Here is a 22,572-nt window from a genome sequence, read left to right on the forward strand (position 1 = left end):
AAATAATTTTTTTAAAAAACTGTGAACATTCAGTATGTGTCCCTATAAAAATGTTTTGACTGCTGAATCTGAATTAAATTTATGCACTAAATATTAAGGGAACTACACCAAATCAATGCCGTAACTCTGTGCCTCACGTGAAAGAGAAGTTTCGCTTCTGAAAGACACATTCAATGCTATTTACTCTCCATAAAGTTAAACCAAGAGATTGCTATACAAGATTAGCTAGGGATACGTTTGCTAGTTTTTAAAAACCTTCTTAAGCTCATAAAATGAAAGTAACTCTAAAAGCCTTTATGAAATAAAAGGAATCAAGTGAAGCTTTACTGAGAACAGGTCATCGTAGCAGAATTTATACAGTTCTTAAGACTATTTTTTCTCTGCTCCCCAAAGAGCGGAAATTATTAAACATGTAAATAAAAATTAGAAGAAATGTACTTAGATGTTAAAATGAACTAGATGGCTAACAACAGGAAGTCGGTCTCATCTACAATTTCCTAATTAATATCGAATTTTTAAAATTACCTTGTAAAAGTGATAAAACGGCACATCAAATACTTCCGTAACGTATGGAAAATTCCCAGGTGGCTTATAAGAAAAAGTGACAACCTCCAGGCAGCAGGCCATGAGTGATTTGTGGAATGCATCTTGTTCCAGAATGTTCTGTAAAACAGTTAACATTTAGAAACATTAGCCTGCTCAAACAAGACATTTCATACCCAGCCAAGTTATTCTCTGAGTTTGTGAGAAGTATGTGCTCATTTTCTTACAAAAGTTTTCCTGATACAGTAAGTTCACTTTTTTAGCAACTTTCAAAAATCTTACATATTATGGAATAGAGCTGATACAAAAGATCACGTCACTAACTACAACACACACCACACTCTGGTGCTCTGAAGCAGGTGACGTGGAAGGACGTCCCACAGCAGTGCTTACAGTGCAAGGCCACTGGCGCAGAGAGATGGCTGGCAGGCAGGGGGCCTGGCTGGTGGCCATGGACCCAAAGTCAACATATTTACTCAGGGTGACACCATCACAGATGATTTTCACGTTTCCTTTTTTCCCTTTGTATATTTTCCAAAATTGTACCTATTTATTATTTTTTAATTAAAAATTTAGGTAGACACGAAAACCATAGGCAATAAGAACAAAAAACAGGTAGACTTGGTCAAAACCTTCTGTGTATCAGATAATACTATCAATGAAGGGAAAATACCTGCATATCATATTTCTGGAAAGGGATTAATATCCAGAATGTGCGCCCAAAAGAACTGAAGGCAGAGACTCACATGGACACTCACACATCAGTGTTCACAACAGCATTATTCACACTAGCCAAGAAGTGGAAACTCAATGCACACCAACAGAGGACTGGATAAACAGAATACAGTATGTGCATATAGAGGTGATATGTGTCTCTATAAAGTCTGATACATGCTACAAGATGGATGAACCTATGTGAAATGGGCCAGACACAAAAGAACAAATGTCATGTGACTATAGAATGTACCTCAAATAGGTAATTCACAGAGAAAGAAGCAGAACGAAGGTTACCAGGGCTGCAGGGAGGAGTGCTGGGGAGTGGCTGTTTATGGGTACAGACGGTCAGTCTGGGGTGATGGAAACATTCTGAAGACAATTAGAGAGAGGTGAGGGTTGCACAACATTGTGAATGGTTAGTGTTAGTGAATTTTGCACTTAAAAATGCTTAAGAGGATAAATTTTATGTAACTTTTACTACAATAAAAAAATTTTTAAACTAATTTCTCAGGTGAGTAGACAGGTATACACTTACTATTAACTGCTAAACTATAGCCATGTTTTATCATCCCTCTGTGTTACAAAAGTCATCGTAAAATAGCTTTTTAAATGTCTATGGCCCTGTATATATACACACACAAAAGAAATGGAATTAGAACAATTATTGGTCAATTTTATAGTTTTCTTTAGAATGTTATTTAAAAAATTAAGAATATTTTCGAGCCCTGGCTGGTATGGCTCCGTGGACAGAGCCGGCCTACAGACTGGAAGGTAGGCTTGTTTGAGTCCCATCAGGACACATGCCTGGGCTGCGGCCAGGTCCCCAGGAGGGGGCGCGCGAGAGCAACCAAATGACGTTTTCTCTCCTCCCTTCCCATCTCTAAAATAAATAAAATCTTAAAAAAAAATAAATCTCTGACGCAGTTAAAAGTAAATATCACTTGTTTAAAATCAATTTACATTTCTTGACTAGGAAAATGTAGAAAAAATAATCACCTTAGCCAAAGAGGAATGGCTGAATACTTGTTATAAACCTAAATATCCGTTATAAATGTTCAATACCTACTAAAGAATAGTCAATATTCAATTTAAGGCTACATGGGGCTTGGCTAAAACCCCTCGGCTATTTAAAACTGAGCCTTTGAACCCGTGGTGGGAGTGCTGCTGTGTTCTGACGCCCGGCCTGGCACAGTGAGGCTCTGAGTGCCCGGGCCAGGCAGGGCCAGAGCCTGGGACACGGGTCTCCTTCAGCGCCGGTCTTACTCCCTCAAAACCACGCATCATTGCTCTTCTTCAGTAGAGGCATTTTGTTTGGGGTTTTTTGGTGGCCAGGGCCAACAGCAAACTACACGTTACAGTGCTGATCAATACACTGGCTATTTACTCACAGATAAATCCATGTCTCCCAGTCTTCTCTGTTCCTGCTCAATGACAGCTTCCAACACTTTATAGTAAAGCATCTCTGCGATGCGGAACTGTCTGCTGGCGACCTCTGCACGAATAATAAAAACCAGTGGTTACATGCAAAGAAAATAAACACTGTGAAAAACGAGGATTTATCTCATCCCCTCATCCACAAAATCAAATTTAAAACCAACACAGCTTAGTGCATGCACTTTCTCCTGCTGCTGTTTCAATCCCTAAAATTCCTTTTCTCATGATAAGCTATATTTTTCTAAAACTGTGAAGTTAAAATTTCAGATAAAAAAACTGTAATATCATTCCACTAAGATTCACATTTTTTGGGGGGGAAGTATGTTTGAACAGAGGAGTTCCACGCCAAGAGGTTTATTCTTCCATTCATATCTGTGGTTTTATAACTGGTAACACCAAACAACGCCCAGCACAGCTCTGAGCGTGAAAACAGCTGTCCTTGGTTCTTGTTCTTAACATTTGGAAGTCACTGCACTCCTATACTTCATCTCCAGTCTGCAAATGAAAACTAAGGTTTTCCAAACCAAAAGACGTCCCAGAAGATCAACATAATAAAGATATCAGTCTAAAATTTCTCTTACTGAGAAGGGAACAGAAACCACTTGGTTGACAGCCCCCCGCCCCAAAAGCCATATTCTAGCCCTCCATCTAAAAGCATAAATCTTTTCTCCATACTTCAGAATCAGTTACCAAGAAAGGACTCCAGGCAGTTAAACCTCAAGATGAGAACAATATAGACAATAGTAAGCCTCACCTTTGGCAGCGTTACTGGCATCCTCTTCTGGCTGGGAACGCTGAGAATATATTTCAGACATTTCTTTCAGTCTGTTGGCAATAGCCTGGGTTGGATCTCTAGAACATGTCCTAAAAAAGTAATAAATTATCTAATTTAAAGGTCTTACCAATTACAAAGTGATAAACTGTTTAGAACTCTGTATTTTTACTAACCTATAAATATAAAACACAATGAACACAAACTACGCACCCTCCAAGTTGATCCGGGGGCCTCGTACGGTCTTTAACAAAGGTGCTGAGATTACCATTTTCAGTGAAAAAAATGTCTTGTGTAAAGTCACACCTTTTACCGCAGCAAGTTTAACCCTAACCAGTGCCCATCTGATGTCCAGGATTGGCCCCCAACCTGAAATATCCGCAATTACCCATGACAAAAACTGCTCCCAACTGTTTCCCCCCAGGGGGCAGCAGAATGCCCATTAAAACTCTGGAAGAAAATAGAATGAAGCGGTATATAATCTATACTATATAAGCCATTACTGGCATTCTATATCTTTTCCTGCAAAACTAGATTTATTTCATTGTGTTTTGTTGTTGTTGTTTGTTTTTAACTGGAAAAGCAATATACGTTCAATGCAGAAGTATTATACAGATTACCACCACACGGACTTTTGTAACAACTACGTTTATCTTGGTCATAAACGTAAATATTCACTGTAAAAATGTAGTGAGTTTAGAAAATTACAAAGACATTAAAAATCAGTTATAATCCTGCTGGAGATAGCTACTGAATAGCATATACAAACACAATTTTATTTATTAACTCACACAGGTACTTTTTTACAAAAATAGGGCCTTTGGGTTTTCCCCAGTATCTGTTGGTATTTAAATACCACGAATGGCATTTAAGATTAAAGAAGCTGCCACATCTGGTTAGACATGGTAAAACGATCTGCAGGACACAGAGATCAGACCAGGCTTCTGAATTGTATTCATAAAGTGCTTCTGTGTTCCAGGTAAACAGGACCCATTTTGAAAACATGACTTAGGCTCTGGCTGGTGTGGCTCAGTGGACTGAGCCCAGGGCTGCAAACCAAGGGGTCGCCGCCTGGTTCGATTCCCAGTCAGGGCACATGCCTGGGTTGCGGGCTGGGTCCCCAGTGCGGGCTGCAAGAGGGGAAGCCCCACACTGATGTTTCTCTCCATCTCTTTCTCCCTCCCTTCCCCTCTCTCTAAACATAAATAAAATCTTTTTAAAAAGAAGACTTAGGAAAAGGCCATACAGACGTAGCCTGTGGGGTGTTAATCACAGTCGAGTTTATGAGAAAAGGAGACCTCCTGGGAACGGGGGGATTAGTCAGCCTGGGTATGCAATGCGTCCAGTTATGAGTGAGGCATCACTGTGTGTACACAGGGCCTTCGCACGCCATTATCACCTGAAATAAAATGGGTTCCCATAGGGACCGTGTCATCAAATCAAACTTTGAGGGCCAACGTCCCTTTCAGGATCAGGGTGTTTTATAGAGTTGACAAAAGTTACAGTGGTTTTGAACTGGTTACGAATATAACTGTCTATCTTTTGAAACATGACCCACCCTCCAGGAATCTGCTCAGGCACAATCCCCTTCATGAACGCCCCTGACAACTACCCTCGTTACTGGCCCCCGTCCCCGCAACGCTAAGACAGAACGCTTGGAGACAGTCTGGTGCTTTTTGGTGCAGTGCCTCGTGCTGTGAGATGCTGGCTCCTGTGCTCTGTTCAGAAATTCTGAGTGCTGCGGACTGATGTTTGTCTCCCGGGTGACCCACTTCACGTCCAAACCCAATCCCTAGTGTGATGGTGTTGGAGCATTTGGGAAACGACGAGGTTGCGAGAGCGGCGGCTGCCTGAATGCAACTGGTGCCCTCGTAAGAGACACCCTGGAGAGTCCCTGTCTCCTCCAGCCAGGTGAGGACACAGGAAGAAGGCAGCAAGGACGTGGTCCTCACCAGACACCGCATCTGCTGACACCCTGAACTTGAACTTGCAGCCTCCTGAACTGTGAGAAATCCACTTCTGTCATTTGTAAGCTGCCTGGTTATAGCAGCCTGAACAGACCAAGATGCTGAGGGAAAACTCCCATCTTCTAGTCATACGTCTTACATCGCTACATCATCTGCAGACTAACCACCGTCCTCAGCGTTCGACTGACCAAATTATCAGTGAGAAAATGACGGCACTCACGGTGAAAAATCACAACAAAGAACTAGGGAACAGACAACAGCCAAATCTTAGAAGGCGAGAGAGGCTCCAACTAACCGCAGGATCCGCTGCAGCTTGCCCCCGGGCACACCGTGGAGGCCCACCAGCAGGTTGTGGAGACGGCCCACGCTGTGCGCAGCTGTCGAACCCGGGGTCCCACAGGGGCTGCCGTCCTTCAGGTGCCGCACACCGCTGAGTGGGGCGGAGATTCTAAGTGCTTTGGCCTACGAGGGGGAGAAAAGAACACCACTGTAGGTCAGAACGACGTTCAACTCCTTCACAAATGAGAATCAAAGGCAATCAGACTTTACGTGTATATTATTTACAAATTTCAGTGTTTCGAGTATCACCATTCTTGGAATTTAAACATAACGCCACTAAGAGCCACCACTTGTCACGTGAAGATACATGAAAGGACAATTTGTGTTGAGCTAACTGAAATGTTCGCCTCTTCAAAGTCGAATCATTAAGGTAAAGCACATTTCCCTATACACCCTCCCTTAAAACTTGAGCATGAAGGCAAAAACAAGCATTAAAAAATTAAGAATATCTTTGAGAAGCAGTTAGCATCTACTGTTTTTTGTAAATGCCCAAAGACCAACAAAAAAAGCTCAAGATAAACCTGGCCCAAGTGAAATCCATGATTTAACAAAAGTCCATCTAAGTGATCAAACCACACTCTTTAAAGACAGGGCAAAAGGCACACGGCTGACGCAGGGCACAGCCGGACGCAGAGGGGCCGCCCTGACCCTCCTCCACCCGCAGTCACCGAGCTGTGTCCCAGTTGGCCCCCTCCAAGTAGACAGGGCCTCGCAGAAGTTTAAGTTAACACTCTTGAATATAAACACGAAAAATATATGACTTAGTATCAAAGAATTTAAGCATGACTATATATGTTAATAAAATATCTTTTCTAATTTTTCCAACAAAGTCTTAAAGGTTAAGATAGCTCAAGAGTGTTTTTAATATTTAAGATAAAGCATATTTTTCAATGCATTAAATGTATTTTTTCTAGAGACAGCTGTAAAAACACCTACCAAAAATTTCATCTGGCAACAGAACCATTCAAGTTTAAAATACAGAAAAGCAGAGAAATCAAACATACAAAAATAAATGAATACGCCTTTTCTGTCACTTAAACAGTAGAGTCAAGACCTCCACTTTGTTTCAAAGAAATTAATTCTATACATTTTCTAGGTCGGTAAGATGATCTAGGCAGATTAACCACAATTCAGGAGGTTGCTCCCTGCCTCAGACAGCTCTACTGGCGCCAGCCTCTTGCAGGCACTGGAGCCAAGTCCTGGCTGGGAGGGTGTTTCCAGAAGCAACAGCACCAGCAGCATTTCACCGCCTGGCCTACAGGTGGCAGTGGTTCCACAAAGGAAACAGGTACAAGGATCCTAGTCCTCAAGGTCCCACCCTGTCTGGATGGACCCAGGACACAAACACACACAGCCCTACCCTCAGTAGAGAACTTCATTCCTGCATATCTAAGATGCCTACTCAACTTCTCTACTAAGATGCCTAAAAGGCATCCCAAACTTAAGATGCTCTTAATCCTAACTCTCGATTTCTTTCCCCAGATTTGCTCTTCCCCTTCAATAAATGCTGACAGTAAGTATTCATGGAATGCCTACGTGCCAAGCACTGAATACAGTTCTCCCCGTGAATACAGTTAGTTCCCATGAAGCTTACAGTCTAGTGCAGGGAGACAAACAATTACCTCCATCTCCATCTCTCTCTCTGTCAGACAAACCTTTTCTTTCTACCTGCCTACCACCAGACAGTGACAAATGCTAAGAGTAAGAGGGAAAGGAAGTCCGAGGGGTGCGGAGGACACTGGCCATTAGTTTCCACAGCAGTCAGTTACAGCAGCCACTGCGTCCCCACCACACTGGCACGCTCGCTGTTCCCCCAGAACACCGACCGTGTTCCCACCTCGCGCCTTTGCACCTGCTGCGCTTTTGGCTTCAGATACGGTTTGCAGTCAGTCACAGGACTCGCTTCCTCACTTCAGGTCTGTTCATTTTCCCTCCACAAAGACATCTTTCCCGGCCACCCTACCTAGCACAGTCCAAGGCCCGTGCATCCTCCCTTCTCTCCAGTACTTTGTACTATTCCTCCATTTTTCTTCATATGTCACCCATCTGATATACTGTGGATTTACCTTGTTGGTTATGCACCATCTACCTCCCTACACTGCAACATAAAACAGGACATTCAGTGTCACCAGGGTGCAGAACACAATCTGGCTGGCACATGGATACGTTAACAATACGCGCTGAATGAATGATCAAACCAGTCTTAAGTCTGGCCTTACAGGCGAGTTACCCCACGTTACTACCCACATTGCCTGTGGAGGTCCTGTCAGAAGCTGATTTCGGCAAAACCACACAACAGAGGGGAGACTCAGTCTTCATCACCATAAGTGTCTGCATGATCCAACACCACGTAATCCCAAAACTCAGTTTACGAGGATTTTCAGGCCTATGGAGTCTGGGCTTCTCCAGTCTCTTACATAAAGGCACCTACTTTGGTCAATGAGCATTTTCTAAATGCCTGCTATTTTTGACATGTAAAGGCTGTTAATTACTGCCCCAGGTTTTCAAACCAACAATCATCAGCATGAAATGTTCATTTAAATTTGTATGAAATTCTCTTTTCTCTCAGATCTAGCCAAAAACTTTGAAAGGTAATAATTAAATCAGCACACAGAAATTGAGGGAAATTGAAGGGGAATTTGCTTTTTCACAGCGGAAACGAGGAAGACCCACGCGCCACCGCCGAACACAACAGGCCTCGGCGGCGCCTGACCGCCCGCCCCGGCCCACCTTGTCGTACTGTTGCTGCAAGATGGTTTTCATGGGCGCCCTTCCCGCGCTCTCTGCTCCCGAACCGGTATTCAGACACCTGCAGAGCGTCCCAATCTCCTCTTCGGCATCCTCTCCAAGAAATATCCTTTCATCCAAGTTCCCAACAGATAAAACGTACTCCTCATAGGCCTTACTGATGGCTTTACTATAGGAAGGGGAAAAAAAGGGCAAAATACACACTCAGAACTGCCATTTCAGTTCACGTTGTAGCCCGCCTAATTATTTTTTTGAATTTTTTTTTTATTTTTAGAGAAAAGAAGGCAGGAAGAGAGGGTGAGAAACATCAATTTCAGAGAGAAACATCAACGGGTTGTCTCACAGAGGCCCAACCAGAAACCAAACCCGCAAGCCGGGCATGCGCCCTGACTGGGGATTGAAGCAGTGACCGTTCCCTTTGGGGGACGACGTCCCACCAACTGAGCTACACCAGCCAGGGTGATCCGCCTAATTATTTCATATTCTTATCTACTACAAGTTCTGTTAACTTTGTGACAGTTCAACTTCAGTGGGAGCACTGTTGAGCATAAACACTAGAGCGGCCACACTGTGCGCACCCCTCACACAGAGGCCCTGTGGACAGGCCTGGGGGCCGCTGCACCGCCCTGCCCCAGAGCGCAGCTTCCGGTGAGAAGCCTAATCTTCTCTCCTGGCTGCTCCAGGCGCCTCTGAAGACCTCAGTTCTCCCACATCATTTTTCACCTGTACAGTTCCAAAAGCATTTCCTTATTCCAAAAGTTATGATCCAAAAGCTTAACTACTAAAGCTTTCAAGGACATCAATAACCTTTTTTTTCATCCTCACCTGAGGACATGCTTATGGATTTTAGAGAGGGAAGGGAGACAGAGAGAAACAGCAATGTGAAAGACAAATATTGATAGGCTGCCTCTCGTACGCCCCCTACAGGGGAACGGAACCTGGAACCTAGGCACGCGCCCTGACCGAGAAGCAAGCCTGTGACCTCCTGGGTTTATGGAACAACACTCCAATCAACTGCGCAGACCGGGAAAGGTTCGATACAATTTTTAATAAATTTAGCCCTGGCTGGTGTAGCTCAGTGGATTGAGCATGAGCCTGCAAACCACACAATCGTGGTTCGATTCCCAGTCAGGGCACATGCCTGGGCTGCAGGCCAGCTCCCAGCAGGGGACTCAGGAGAGGCAACCATACACTGATATTTCTCTCCTTCTCTCCTTCCCTTCCCCTCTAAAGATAAATACAAAATCTTTTTAAAATAAAAAATAAAATAAATTTAAAAACGACTTTAGAGTAATAGTTCATAGAAATTTTTATTGTTTCCTTGTGTCTCCCACAAAGCACACAATTAAATATTAAGATAGTTTTTTTAACAGAAGTACTCACAAGTTCTCTCCAAAGTTTGCAGGCTCTAAAAACCCAGTAAGATTTTCTTCTTTTCCTTTAAGGAGCTATGGATGAAAGAAAAGGTCCTTAAGTCATCACATTAAATCAAATCTTTCCCCAGGAAATATCTTCACATTATTCCTTATTAATTCCAACCTTTTTCTCGCAAAGCTTCCTTATGTAGGGCTTCCAGAAGTGCTCCTTTATTCCCTTTGCCTCCAAAACTAGACCGTCATGTAAGGAACAGAGCTTCTCAATGACACAGGGCGGGGCCGGGGGCGGTTTGAAATCTTTAGCCTGGAAATCTTCAGACAGGCCTACGACGGACAGAATGAGAACAGAGGTATCAGGCAGCATTCACTAAACCAAACTGCAATACACTGCAATATAAAGTGTGGAGTCTAATCAGCACGAGTTACCATATGCATACATGGCCAACGGTGTAGAGGGGCCGAATTTCACTCTGAATACACCTCAAAAATAGCAGATAGAAAGCAAGTGTACCATGATGCAAAGATTTAGTTTTTCAATCATGTATCTAGAAATGGTTAAAAAAACTAAAAAGTAATTTTAGTACTGTGCTGTAAGATCTAAAACCTACAAACATATAACTTTGCAAGTGAGCAAAACATACCATTTAAAAAACTACTATCCAAAGTAGACAACCTGCTTATACACTTTCACTGACTTATACGTATTTATCGTATTAATTTACAGGAATCTTGGCCTAGTGTCGGGAAAAAACAAAAGGGAGATATGAAGGAAAGCAGCTACACAGAAATACAAAATGGGGTTAGAAAGGGCATGGGAGGAAAGACGGAATATGAAGAACAACAGATTTACTAAACCAGGAGCAATTTAGGTAACTAGCTCCATTGACTTACAAACTGACCACCACTCGCAACCCTGCCATGGGGCTGTTCAAACGGCAGCACGGTCATACACTAGTAATAGCACATGACAGTAAAAACATCCCCTTGAAAAGCCTACTGAGGTCTGTGAGGCTCACCCTCCACTGCCTGCCACAGGATGGGTGTCCCCCACAGCGGCCGGGCAATGCTCCCTGGCTCGCTACTGCAGGCCCGGGGCCTTCCCAGGCTGCTCTGGACGGCATTCAGGGAGCCCGAGTGTTCAGGAGGTGCTGTTCAGCTTCATGTTGCTGAGACCATGGATACAGCCCGCCAGGTCCTTGGTCGTGGCTCCACTCTCCACTGTCTAAAGGCACATCTTCTCCGGAATTTGGGAAAATCTCATGAGGTCCTGGTTCCTGTCCAGCTTCCCCTGGTGTTCCCCGCCACGCATCACAGCACAGATACTGATGCATGGGGTCGGTGCTGGTAGGCTGGCCCTTCTGATAGTGGAGGGTGACTGTCCCATGAACAGCCACCACCTCAATGGTCTTTCCATCTGGACAAGCCAGCACAGATGTCATTGGCCCCAGGGAGCCAAAGCACTGGACCAGAAGGTCCAACTGCACACCGTCACCATTGCTCTGGCAAACCCACACAACAAACACTGCCTGGACCCTTGAGGACCTGAGCCACCATGCCATCAATGAGCTGGTGCTCATACCAGATCACAGTCTTGTCTTAGTCTTTTTTAAATTTTTATTGATTGTAGAGAGAAAGGAAGTGGGGGATGAAAGAGATGGGGGGAGGGAGAAAGAGACAGGAGAGAGTGGGGAGGAGGGAGAGAGAGGGAGAGAGAGGGAGCGAAACATCAAATTGCTGATCCACTTATGCATTCGCTGGTTGACTTTTCTATGTGCCCTGACCGGGATCAACCCTGGGATCTTCATGTAGCAGGACGACACTCTAACCAACTGAGCTGCCCAGCCAGGGCTGCCAACCTTGGTCTCACAGAGCTTCTCAAAGACATCCTGGAAGACATCCCTGAAGCACCCCCCCCACCCCCCGGGCTTTCAGAACAGTGTTCTGGGTGTTCAGGGACAGCGGCCACTCCCAGAAGGCCTGCTAGAAATGCTGTGTGCAAAACCCAGGTGGCCTTGTCAGTGCTGTGTGTGCCTGCGCGTGCCTCTGCGGAGAGCCCACACCCCTCCCACTCCTCAGCCCTGCGGCTGTCCTTCAGGGTGAGGACCGCCTTGAAGGGGCCAGCCTGCTTGGCCACCAAGTCTCTGGCCTTCCACTAGTTGCCATGGGCATGCCTGCCAATGTGCGAAGGGGCTGGTCCAGCCAGGGACAAGGAGGAGATGTTTTTGCAGATGCTGGGCTCCCAGAAGACAGTCCTGCCAAGGATGCTCTGTCCCACAGGGACACTCCCACATCTTCAGCTTCAACTCTTCCACATGGGCCTCATCGGGGGTGACGATGGCACACTGGGCCGCCACGCTGTGGCCAACAGAGTCAATGGTCACCTGGTCTTAGGTCTGGTCAAGGTTTGGGAGCCCCAGGTCAAAATACTTGAGATGAATGTCCACAGGGGGCAGGGGGACTTTCCTTGATGAGCAGCCAGATACTTCAGCTCGTCTCACTGCTGTCCATCTCCAGCGCTGGCTGGCCGCTTTGATCTTGTTCTTGACACAGGGGCACCATGACCAGTCCTGCAGGTTGGGGCCTGCTGCCCATACTGGCCCGGAGCCCCAGGCTCTGCCAAATGAGGTACGGCATGCGGGCAGCCCGCACCCTGAGCGGGCAAACAAACTGGGTGGGCGAGATCCGAGGGCTGGCCCTTGCTCCAGCTCCCTGGCGGGGGCTCCTGGACCTAGCCATCTCCACACAGCTTTCCCCTAAGAGCTGCTGGTCCATTTTCCTTACTTTAGAACCATAACTCCTCTTTGGTGGCCAAAACTCTAAAAGGAAGACTCTTTTAGTACGCCCGTTTTGAGCCCTTTCAGTACGCCAGGCACAACGCTTGCCAATGTAGAGAGATGCCATCGGCTTTAACGTCATCTCTGCTACTCTGGATTTCCAAACTCCATCTTCTGGTGAAGTCTGTATTTCAGAAACTTCTAGTGGTCATGTGACACTTCAAACTTTGAGGCATTTGCAATGGCTTTTTCCATAAATATTGTTATAGGGACCCTGACCCCCAGTTATAAGTACTATGGAAAGCAATAATGACAGAGCCTTCAAAGCACTTATGTGGTCTTTAATGCTAAGCACCCTGTACTATGCACAAAACTCCCAAGAGTAAACATAACGTAGAAATGTGAGTTGGCCAATAATCTTTGATTTACAACCTTACCTTTAAAACTGGGGTTCAGAAGTTCCTTACGATTGGAGCATTGAACAGCATTTCCATACACTAAGTCCAAAGCACACAGCAGAAGGTGGTAAGAATTGACCAAATCATCACTAATCATGGGGAAATTACCTACAGGATTATAAAGAGTCAGAGAGGAAAATATGTCAACTTTATAACGTTAAAAATAATTTCTCCCTTTCATTAAAATGACATGATACAACACTGTACCAAGTAGACTCAAGAACTAATGAGTTTTGGCAAACTTACATTTTGAAATACTACTCTTATACTTTGATAAATTACAAAGAATTTAATGAAAAGTACAACTTTATTAAAAATGTCATTCGTTCACTCACTATTCATTAAATAAACATTTATTAATGAATAAAGTTAATGTTAATAAATGTTAATTAATAAACATTTATTAATTAATAAACATTTACTAAGTGACTACTAGCTGATCAAAATTTTATCATCATTGGTTTTTCCTTTGAAAACTTGGGAATAAAACTCCACAAATTATCTCAAACCGTAAGAAATTGCTTTATATAAAAAAATACTTTTGTCAAGAAAATTAGTAGAAATACTTAAATGTAAGTAGCTAAAATTACTCACGTGTAATTTTTTATGTACTTTTAAAAGACCATAACCTCTATGCAGACTCCTAACAATAACATTTTAAATACTTTTCTACGTACGAATGCAAGGTAATACAAATTAGTGCAACGGGATGACAATTAAAGATGTCGGGACCTAGGGCTGGTGGCCCACAAATCGTGGATGCTCGACAGTGAGGAAAACAGAAACCAAAGCCTAGACCCACAGAAACATGTCGTGTCTGCGGGACGGGTTTACGTCTAACACGGAGAACAGTTTTCACGGGCCATTAAACAGCTTTGTCATTCTTCGAAATTAAGAAATATTTCTAGTTTTATAACTTCGAGGATATCCCCCTATTCACTGAACACTACATGTGTGTACTTCATATTGATTTTACATTCTTATAACATCGAATGAATTCAACTGCAACAGCTAACATACATGCACAATAATTATTCTGAACCTCAACACCTGCACACTTGGATGGCCACCCGAGTGTATGCACACAAACACACTCACACTGCTCTGCTTCAGGCTTTTCTTTCTGCCAAAGAAAGTTACCATTACCTCAGCCTATTAGGATAATTCTATTTTGTACAGATAAAAACATTCAATAAATCAACTTAAATACATTAACAAGGAAAAATATTTTTCTGTTGCCAGAGAGGCAAATGATGATTAATGGGTTAAATGTTGCATTGATATAACCACACTAACCTACTTGGCTCTACTCTGAATATTTTTAATATTAAAATAGACTCAGTTCCTCAAATGTAAAACAGGAAGCGGGGGCGCTTACGGGTTTCAAGCTCCAGAACCCGTCACACGGACAAGCCCAGACTTGTCATCGCTGTGCACTTGCCCTGGAAGGCAACCCTGCGGCTCCGCGGCTTCTCACACAAAGCAAGATGCCCCTGAAGGTCAGAATCTGAGTTACACCCCAGGACTGCCGCTACGTGACACACTTCACATTTCAAACCCTAGCTTCAGAAAGAATCTCACTGTGAGATATTTCATCTTTCAATCAACAAAATAACCCGTGTCACCTCCAAAGCTGGCTTACTTCTCGGGATAAGAAGACTGGGGTTCTCATATGAAACGGGGAGTGGCGCCTGCTGGTCTTGGGGCCACAGAGCCCCTCACAAGGACAAGCCTGGGGCGAGCACTCGCCACGAGAAGTTCACAAAGGAGAACATCTTCTGCCAAACACCTACCACCAGGAACTGAATGAAACTGAATCAACTGCTCTCCTAGCAAAGACCCTCGGGAATTCTCAAAGATCCTAGGTCTGGACTGTGAGGGGACAAAGACTGTTCGGATCAAGCACTTGCAGACTAAATTAACAGTCAGATAAAACTCACAGCTAACTGCAGAGAAAAAAAAAATATGCCACCCCAGTTGATCAAGTGAGACCAAAATCAATGGAAGGACAATAAAATTCTTTTAAAATAATTTATATAGTCTATTCACTCCCAATTACGCATATGCCAAAAAAGACATACATGAAACCAGAATCCTAGAAGTCAGACCCAGGCAAATGACAAAAATTAACATCACACACATATAACACTGCCCCAGTCAGCGAGAGGTGGTAGCAAGCGTCGCCGCCAGTACGAAAACAGTTCACATGCTCCTAAGCCTTTCTTCCCTGCTGTGATCACATCACCTTTGTCTCCACTAAAGAAACACGTCAGTGAGACGGAAAGCAAAATACCTAACTGCTTATTCTTCATGGAAAGTTCTTCTTTTCAGTGAAGCATGCAGGTCAGGGGGGGCAGGATGACCTTTCAACTAGCCAGCCAGATAGGAGCAGAGTTACTCAGACAAAGGAAACAGCCAGACCAACGGAATGACACGTTCTTGCTGGAGGGCCTGCACTCCCTGTACGAAACCAAGACCTAGGAGCTTTGTAGCAGCTGGTTTCTGGGGCTCGGCTGCCTCGCCTTTAACATAAATAAGTTAGGCTACTTGACCTAATAATGAGAATCTCTTATTCATGAAACTCTGCAGTTCTATGGTTTTTTTAAAAATTTTAACTGCATTTTATTGGGCTATCTTAATGGCAAAGGCATCCTAGACAGTCTCCAGGGAAAAAAAAGGCTACGTGAAGTATCAATATGTAACTGTACTTTCTTTCCCTCTTTAGATTACCAAGAATCAATTCTACAAAGAAATACAGATGGAGAAGAAAAACCCCAAAACATCTTTCACTGAATGCAGACCTTGAGTAGGTTACGTGAAATGAGAAAACAGGGAGAGAAACTAAAATTGTACGTCAGGGCATTCGGTCAAGCACATTCATCCGCACAAGACGCAGAAAGGAGTCTGATCTACTGAGGATGACCCCTCCCACCAACTAAACAAGACTTGTCTCAGGAAAAAGAATAGCTCCAGATACGAGCACAGAAACAGTGACATGTTTCCAGGCCACAATCCAGAAAATGCATGAGGGTGGAAGAGATATTGCATAAGAGCAAAATGTGAAACTTTCCCATTTCATAACAGAAGTTTCAGATCTTGTAAAAAAGTTAAGACTTTTAAAATAAAGTTCTTTTTTACTTAAAAAAGAACCTGTGAATAAAACCACTGGGAAGTTTTTCAGTAAGAAGCTTTTCCTGAACACATTCCAGGGCGGCACAAGTAGCATCCAGACATCTAAACAAACTAATACCCAAAGTGATGGTGCTCTTCCCTTACCTTTTGCATATATGAAAAGTACCCAACAAAAGTGGAAAACTTCAGACACGGTACAGGGCTGTCGCCTGCGGGGGAGAAAAAAGCCAGGAGATAACAGAAGAATTAGGAAAAGACATCACCAGTGACTATACACTAGATGAGAAACAAAACCCACAGTCAGAGAAAGTCAGAGCAGATCCACCTCACTGGGAAAGCTGCGAGGATTTCTACTGCAACCACATGCAGATAAGGAATTAGCTGGGAGCCGAGAAAGAGCTCATCTCAGAAAGGAAATTCTTAACAACGGTCTCTCATTGAAAAACACTGAGTTAGTTAAGTCTGTAGACTTTGCAGACATGATCAGAGAGCACAAATTTGTAACAGTTTCAGTTTCCCATTGTCTCCCCCAATCTAGATTCTCAACTTTTCACTGGTTGTAAAGTCAAAATATAGACAAACCACTTCATGGGATTATTTAGTACTCAGTTTAGACATAAAATTCAAATAATAGAAATAGTCAGCCCTGGCTGGTGTGGCTCAGTAGATTCAGTGCCAGCCTGTGGACCAAACGGTCGCCAGTTTGATTCACAGTCAGGGCACATGCCTGGGTTTCAGGCCAGGTCCCCAGCAGGGGCACGTGGGAGGCCACCACACATTGATGTTTCTCTCCCTCTTCCTCCCTCTAAAAATAAATAAAATCTTAAAAAAAGAAACAATCGGAATGTATTAGAATACAGAGAAAATGATAGAAATACTTAGTAATAGAAAATCAAGTAGTCAAATTCCACACCCATTTACTTCGGTGAAAATGTGTTCTGACTTTTGCATTGTTGGTTGCTTAAATGAAAAGCAAAAATTTGTATGAACAGAAATCCCACAAAATTTGCAATATGAAAGCCAAACCCTTCATGGCTGACATATAATGAAAAGTAAGAAATTATTATTAAAAGAAAGCTATCGGAGAAGTTATTTATGAAATCACATTCATTTTTTATGACTAGCAAAATAAACTATAGGACAGAAACCAAGGAATCAATACTGCGGCCCAGACAGACACGTGTGTGCCCCTCACGAGCAAGATAAAAGCATACCGCTGCTTTCTTCCTCGTGGCTGACGAGGCTGCTCCTCTTGAGGATATTTAAAAATTTCCTGGAAAATGGGTTCATATTTCTTAAAAACCACAGCAGAAACAGTGAAGTTTCTTTCCAATCTCTCAGTACGTTCTCTGAAATGTTGGGGTAGATTTGCCATCTCTTCCCATTTCTTCATCTTGTTAAAAAATTCAATTAAGCTGATATTAAAAAGAAAAATTTGCTAAATTAACACAAGTATATAAATACGACTAAAAATAAATAAACGTGAACTCATTATATTTCCAACAGTGCTATAAAATCAAAATTCATGCCTCTGAATGGCTTAATCTCCGACAGATTGATTTTTGTGCTTTCCTAATCAATTTTTTCTTAAATTAACTTTTTAATTTTTATTTTTTTAAAGATTTTATTTATTTTTAGAGAGAGGGGAAGGGAGAGAGAAGCATCAATGTGTGGTTGCCTCTCACGTGGCCCCCACTGGGGACCTGGCCTGCAACCCAGGCATGTGCCCTGACCGGGAATCGAACTGGCGACCTTGATTCGCAGCCCGTGCTCAATCCACTGAGCTACACCAACCAGGGCTTAAATTACCTTTTTTAAATTACAAATTTAAAAAATAATAATTAACCAGAGTGACACAACCAACATTCATGTATTCAAATGCCAGATTTAACAAATATCAACACAGAGAATCAATTTTGCCACACCTGCCACCGGTTCTACAAAAACAGCCGAAGTTTCCATTTGTCCTCCTCCCCAACTTCATCCCCCACTCTTCTTCCCCAAAGATAAACACTGTTCTAAAGTTGGCCTGAATGTTTCCCATCTGTGCTTTTGTACTTACTAGCAGTGTTACTATGTGGATATATTTGTATCCATAACAGTACCCAGTATCTTTTGCATGTGTGGTTACAATTTTATATAAATAGTATCATACTTCAAGTAGCATTTTGCAACTTGCTTTTTCATCAGTAAGGTTCCTGAGATTAATGTTGATACCTGTAGATCTCAGTTATTCATTCTAATTGAAAAAATATTCCTTCATATGAACTACCACTTTTTGCATTCATTTCCCAATGAACTGAAACTGAGTTTTCTAATTTTCCATTATAAGTAAAAATGCTGTAATGAACACATTCTTGAATATGTAAGAGTTTCTTTACCAACTACCCCAAGAAGTAGGATTGCTGAGTCAGAGAAATGCGCATTTTCACCTTTACTAGGTAACTACCAAATTTGCACCGAAGTGGTCGTGGCAATCATACTCTTAGCAATGCGTACTAGTAACACAGGGTTCCCATTTCTGTATGGAACCACCAATATGGGTCTTAGACTTCAAATTTCTCTCATCTAATGAGAAAGAAATGTTACCTTGTTTTTACTTTGAACTTCCTTGCTTACTAGTGAGGCTGAACGTCTCTGTCTATGTCTATTGACTATTGTCCTTCATGAAATCCTATTATATTTACCCTTTTTTTAGTAGCCGCTTGTCAATTACTTACTTAACCATTTGTTACTAGTTCTTTATATAATCCTGAATACGAATCTTTTCTCAGTTATATGCATTGCAAATATCTTCTCCCACTCCGCTCTGTTTCTAATCCTTGTAGTCCCTTACGGCCAAAAAGTATATAATCTGAACCTATAACTAAGAGTTTAGAGGTAAAATGGAATTTCTCAGAGGGGAAATAAACTGAAGCCAAAGACTGTATTACTTGCATTTAATGTTAGATAAATTTCATTAACTATCGTTTATAACGATAGTTTTATCATTTGACCTTTGTTTCTCAAGCTCCCGGTCACGTAACTGGATTCATCTGCCTCCACTCTCTCCTTCGTCGCGATTATCACCTGGCACCTTATTTAAGGCCGCTTCTCTAGTTCCCCGCCTGGTGTTCAACTCTGTGTGCACTGCCACTTGTTCCTAGGCCTAAACGTAACTCGGGATGAGGCTCGAAGTCGGTAACTATACTACAGCTAAACTCTTACATTTTGTGTTAGTTATTTTAATAGTGATTTTTAAAACCATTAGTTCATAAATTATGACAAGTGGTATTTAGTCTCCAAAATGCCAACCATCTTTTTTCCATCAATCTTTAATAAGCTAGAGAAAATTCACCCAAAAGACACAAATAAACGTAATCAATTCAATAACACAACAGATAGAAAAAGCAATTTCTGCCTTTTCTTTGAAGCACTGTTTGATCCTTATAGTAACTGAGTATAATAGTGTTGCTTACACCCCCTAGTACGATGGATACTACTTGGATGTGGTAAAGGAAAACCATGACCTAGGTTTAAAATTCAGCACTCCATAGGTACAAATGTTCAGAAAACGATAAAGGGAATCTTACAACCACTGTGAGTTGCGAGCTTTTATATTAGTCGCACTATGTTTCAAACACTAACGAAGTTACCTCTGCTCTGAACAGCGCAGGAGTCGAGTTAAAGATACATAGTTTCCTTCAACTGTCCCTCTGCTTACAGTTGGCACAGCTTTTCTGCAAGCCACATACAAGGCACACGCTAACCAATGAAGATCATTTCCCTATAAAAGAAAAGTGACATGTGGTTAATGAGCTGTATTTCAATATAAAAAACTCTTATGTTTAAAGGGGAAGTGATATTTGTATGTTGGTGGGGAATTGCATTTCCAGTGATGGGCCACTGCTCATGCTCTTCTTGCGATGGCATTTTCCCCTGGAGGCAGGAATCTGTGTTCCCTCACTTTGAACTAGGCTAACCAACAACACAGATGAAAGCGGATACCATGAGACTTTGCAATCATCACAGACAATGCAGACTCCACCGGGCTCCGTCAGGGCTAAGGCCTTGGGAGACCCCGAGTAGAACACCTGGGGCAAATTACTTAGGAGCCACAGAGGCTCCATCTTCTTATCTGAGGGTGGAAAGAATGAGAAGTATGAGGCACAGAAAACACAAGAAATTTTTATCAAAAGATAAAATTCTGTAGCCAGTATTGTGTGTTAAATGTCACGTTCCCACACAGGATACGTGACTACAGGCACCACAGGGTGGGGGGTTTTCCGTCCTGTTCACTGGGCCATTCCCGGCACCTACAACGGTGTCCGGCAAGGCACAGGGATCCCAAAATACTTGATCCACGAATAAATGCTCACCCATTATTGGGTAAACTGAGCTAAGAATCTGAGACCAAAGTCATAAGAAAATTAAGTAATCAAACATATTTTACAAAGTAATTTACTAACCATTTATTATTTGTCACGTGCTTGTAACACACCACTGGACGTCGCAACTTAACCTCTATGGACTGAGACAGCGGGACTGCAGGGTGAGTTCTGTGTGATTTACAGGATTATCTGAGGGTGACCCCGGAGCTCATCTGGAGGCACTGATAGCCCATCAGCAGGGAGTCTTCGCTCTGTGCCAGACCCCAGGCACCACTGGGGAGCAGGCGGGAGCATGGCCTGCTCAGCTAGATCACCTAAGCATATGAAAGAGCTCTGTGGGCTCCAGCAGCGTCCTCCCGAGTGCTCTGTGCCAGAAACCTCACGTTGTCACCTCCTTTAACCTTCAGGACAGCTCTGGGACCTAGGTATAAGTATCTCAAGTTGACATATCACAAAACCGAGTGTTGCAGTGGTTAAGTAAACTGTCCACAATCACCAGAGCACTAGCTTTCCTTCTTTTCCTATGCATATAGTAACAATGGGGAGAGAAAGGGCTGAATTAAAATCCTACCAATGGAAGAATAACTAAAAAAATACCCTCAGTGGTTCATGGGCAAACATACCCTCAGGTTAAATACCTTTGCTGGGCCTTCTCATCAGGAGCCTACTGGCCCAGCTCTTCCCACAACCTGTAAAACCACTTCAGAAAGTCACGTGGCTTCCTGTTTAAAGGCTCGCCACGGCCGGCGGCACAGCTGATAAACAACCCCGACTTCCGCGTGGCTTCCCATTGGCCCGCTCGGGGGCGGGGCCTGCGAGAGCTGAGCCTCACTGGCTGGAAGGGGCGTTTTTCTGCTCCGCAGGCCCGGTCGGGAGGCAGGGACACAACAGGCCTAAATCATCACAGCGACTCTAGAGTCCAGCGCAGTGCCTGCGGCGACCAAAAGGTGGTCAAGGTCGTCGCTGCCCCCCCACCCCACCCCCCCGCCTAGTGACAAAGGGGGTCGTGTGTTAATCCCCAGGTAGGCGGAGAACCCATCACATTCGCCCTGGAAGAAACTCCCCTGGAACTCACGAACACAAACACAGCCCGAAACCTAACGCCTTTATTCAGAGGCGATGCCTGCATACAGGCGGTCTGGTTCGGCAGGCAAGGAACTGGACACGGAGACCAGAGCCCTAAAATCGGGTTACTCTCCCAAGCCAGTCTCCGTCTTCGTGCGGTCTCGACCACGGCACCTGTTCGTTCTGCCAACCAGGTGGTTGGTTGTAAACGACTAATCACGACCCCAGCACAACCTGAGCCTGGCAGGGCTGCCTTAGGGCAACAGGTGTTCCCTATTCGGACCCCCAAACGGAACAGCGGGAGTGCGAGAATCGCCTCCAGGGCCGCTAAGAGCTTTTGGAAAGTCAGGGGTGCAGGTCTCAGGTGCGCAGAGCGTATTCCTTACCACCCCAGGGCCCGTGGGAGAGTCCGTGCGCCGCGCCCCGTCCGGGACCAGCAGGAGCCCCACCCCCGCGGCGGACGCGACCGCTCGGTCCGGAGAGACCCCCGCCTCCCACCTCCCCAGCCCGCCCCGACTGCCCCCAAAACGCACCTCCAGCGTGTAGCTCTCGCTCATGCTCCGGTAGCTGTCCCAGGCCTCGACCCGGGCTGTCTCGTCCATGTTGAGACGGCAGCACAGCTCTTCAAACCGCTGCAGGGTCTGAGGGGTGGGCGACAGGGCCCGTGGCGCGGCGACCCCCGCCTCTCCCTCTTCTTCCTCCTCCTCGGAGCTGGCCACAGCCGGAGGGTGAGGTGGGGGTGGCGGCGACTCGTCGCCTCTGGATGCCATATCGCACTCCTGGACGAACGATCCTCAGGTGAGCAGAATGTCCAAGCACCTAGCCATTCAAACTGCGAAGCGCCCGCCTGTCGGCCGCTTATAAGACAACTGCGCCG

At 44.1% G+C, this 22,572-nt stretch overlaps 1 protein-coding gene and 1 pseudogene across 3 annotated transcripts in view; both read right to left on the bottom strand.

Annotated features, from left to right (window-relative positions):
- RBL2 (RB transcriptional corepressor like 2) overlaps positions 1 to 22,572 on the bottom strand; it is a 57,509-nt gene extending 34,937 nt beyond the window's left edge. For 2 of the 3 annotated variants that reach the window (XM_037066310.1, XM_037066309.1), the window contains exons 1-12: positions 22,229 to 22,572; positions 19,896 to 20,026; positions 17,475 to 17,675; positions 16,405 to 16,469; positions 13,108 to 13,236; positions 10,060 to 10,220; positions 9,904 to 9,968; positions 8,503 to 8,689; positions 5,729 to 5,895; positions 3,449 to 3,558; positions 2,649 to 2,752; positions 526 to 663 (exon numbers count right to left, since the gene is read on the bottom strand). In XM_037066310.1, coding sequence (XP_036922205.1) covers positions 526 to 663; positions 2,649 to 2,752; positions 3,449 to 3,558; positions 5,729 to 5,895; positions 8,503 to 8,689; positions 9,904 to 9,968; positions 10,060 to 10,220; positions 13,108 to 13,236; positions 16,405 to 16,469; positions 17,475 to 17,675; positions 19,896 to 20,026; positions 22,229 to 22,465 — 1,695 coding nt within the window. In that variant the 5' untranslated portion in view covers positions 22,466 to 22,572. Of the gene's footprint in view, positions 1 to 525; positions 664 to 2,648; positions 2,753 to 3,448; positions 3,559 to 5,728; positions 5,896 to 8,502; positions 8,690 to 9,903; positions 9,969 to 10,059; positions 10,221 to 13,107; positions 13,237 to 16,404; positions 16,470 to 17,474; positions 17,676 to 19,895; positions 20,027 to 20,708; positions 21,215 to 22,228 lie in introns of those variants that run through there. The other variant, XM_037066311.1, reaches the window with a different exon arrangement.
- Positions 10,941 to 12,596, bottom strand: LOC119001125 (isocitrate dehydrogenase [NADP], mitochondrial-like; annotated as a pseudogene).

Source organism: Sturnira hondurensis, unplaced genomic scaffold, assembly GCF_014824575.4.
Source record: "Sturnira hondurensis isolate 20B ecotype Veracruz unplaced genomic scaffold, ASM1482457v3 Scaffold0016617, whole genome shotgun sequence".
NCBI lineage: Eukaryota > Metazoa > Chordata > Mammalia > Chiroptera > Phyllostomidae > Sturnira > Sturnira hondurensis.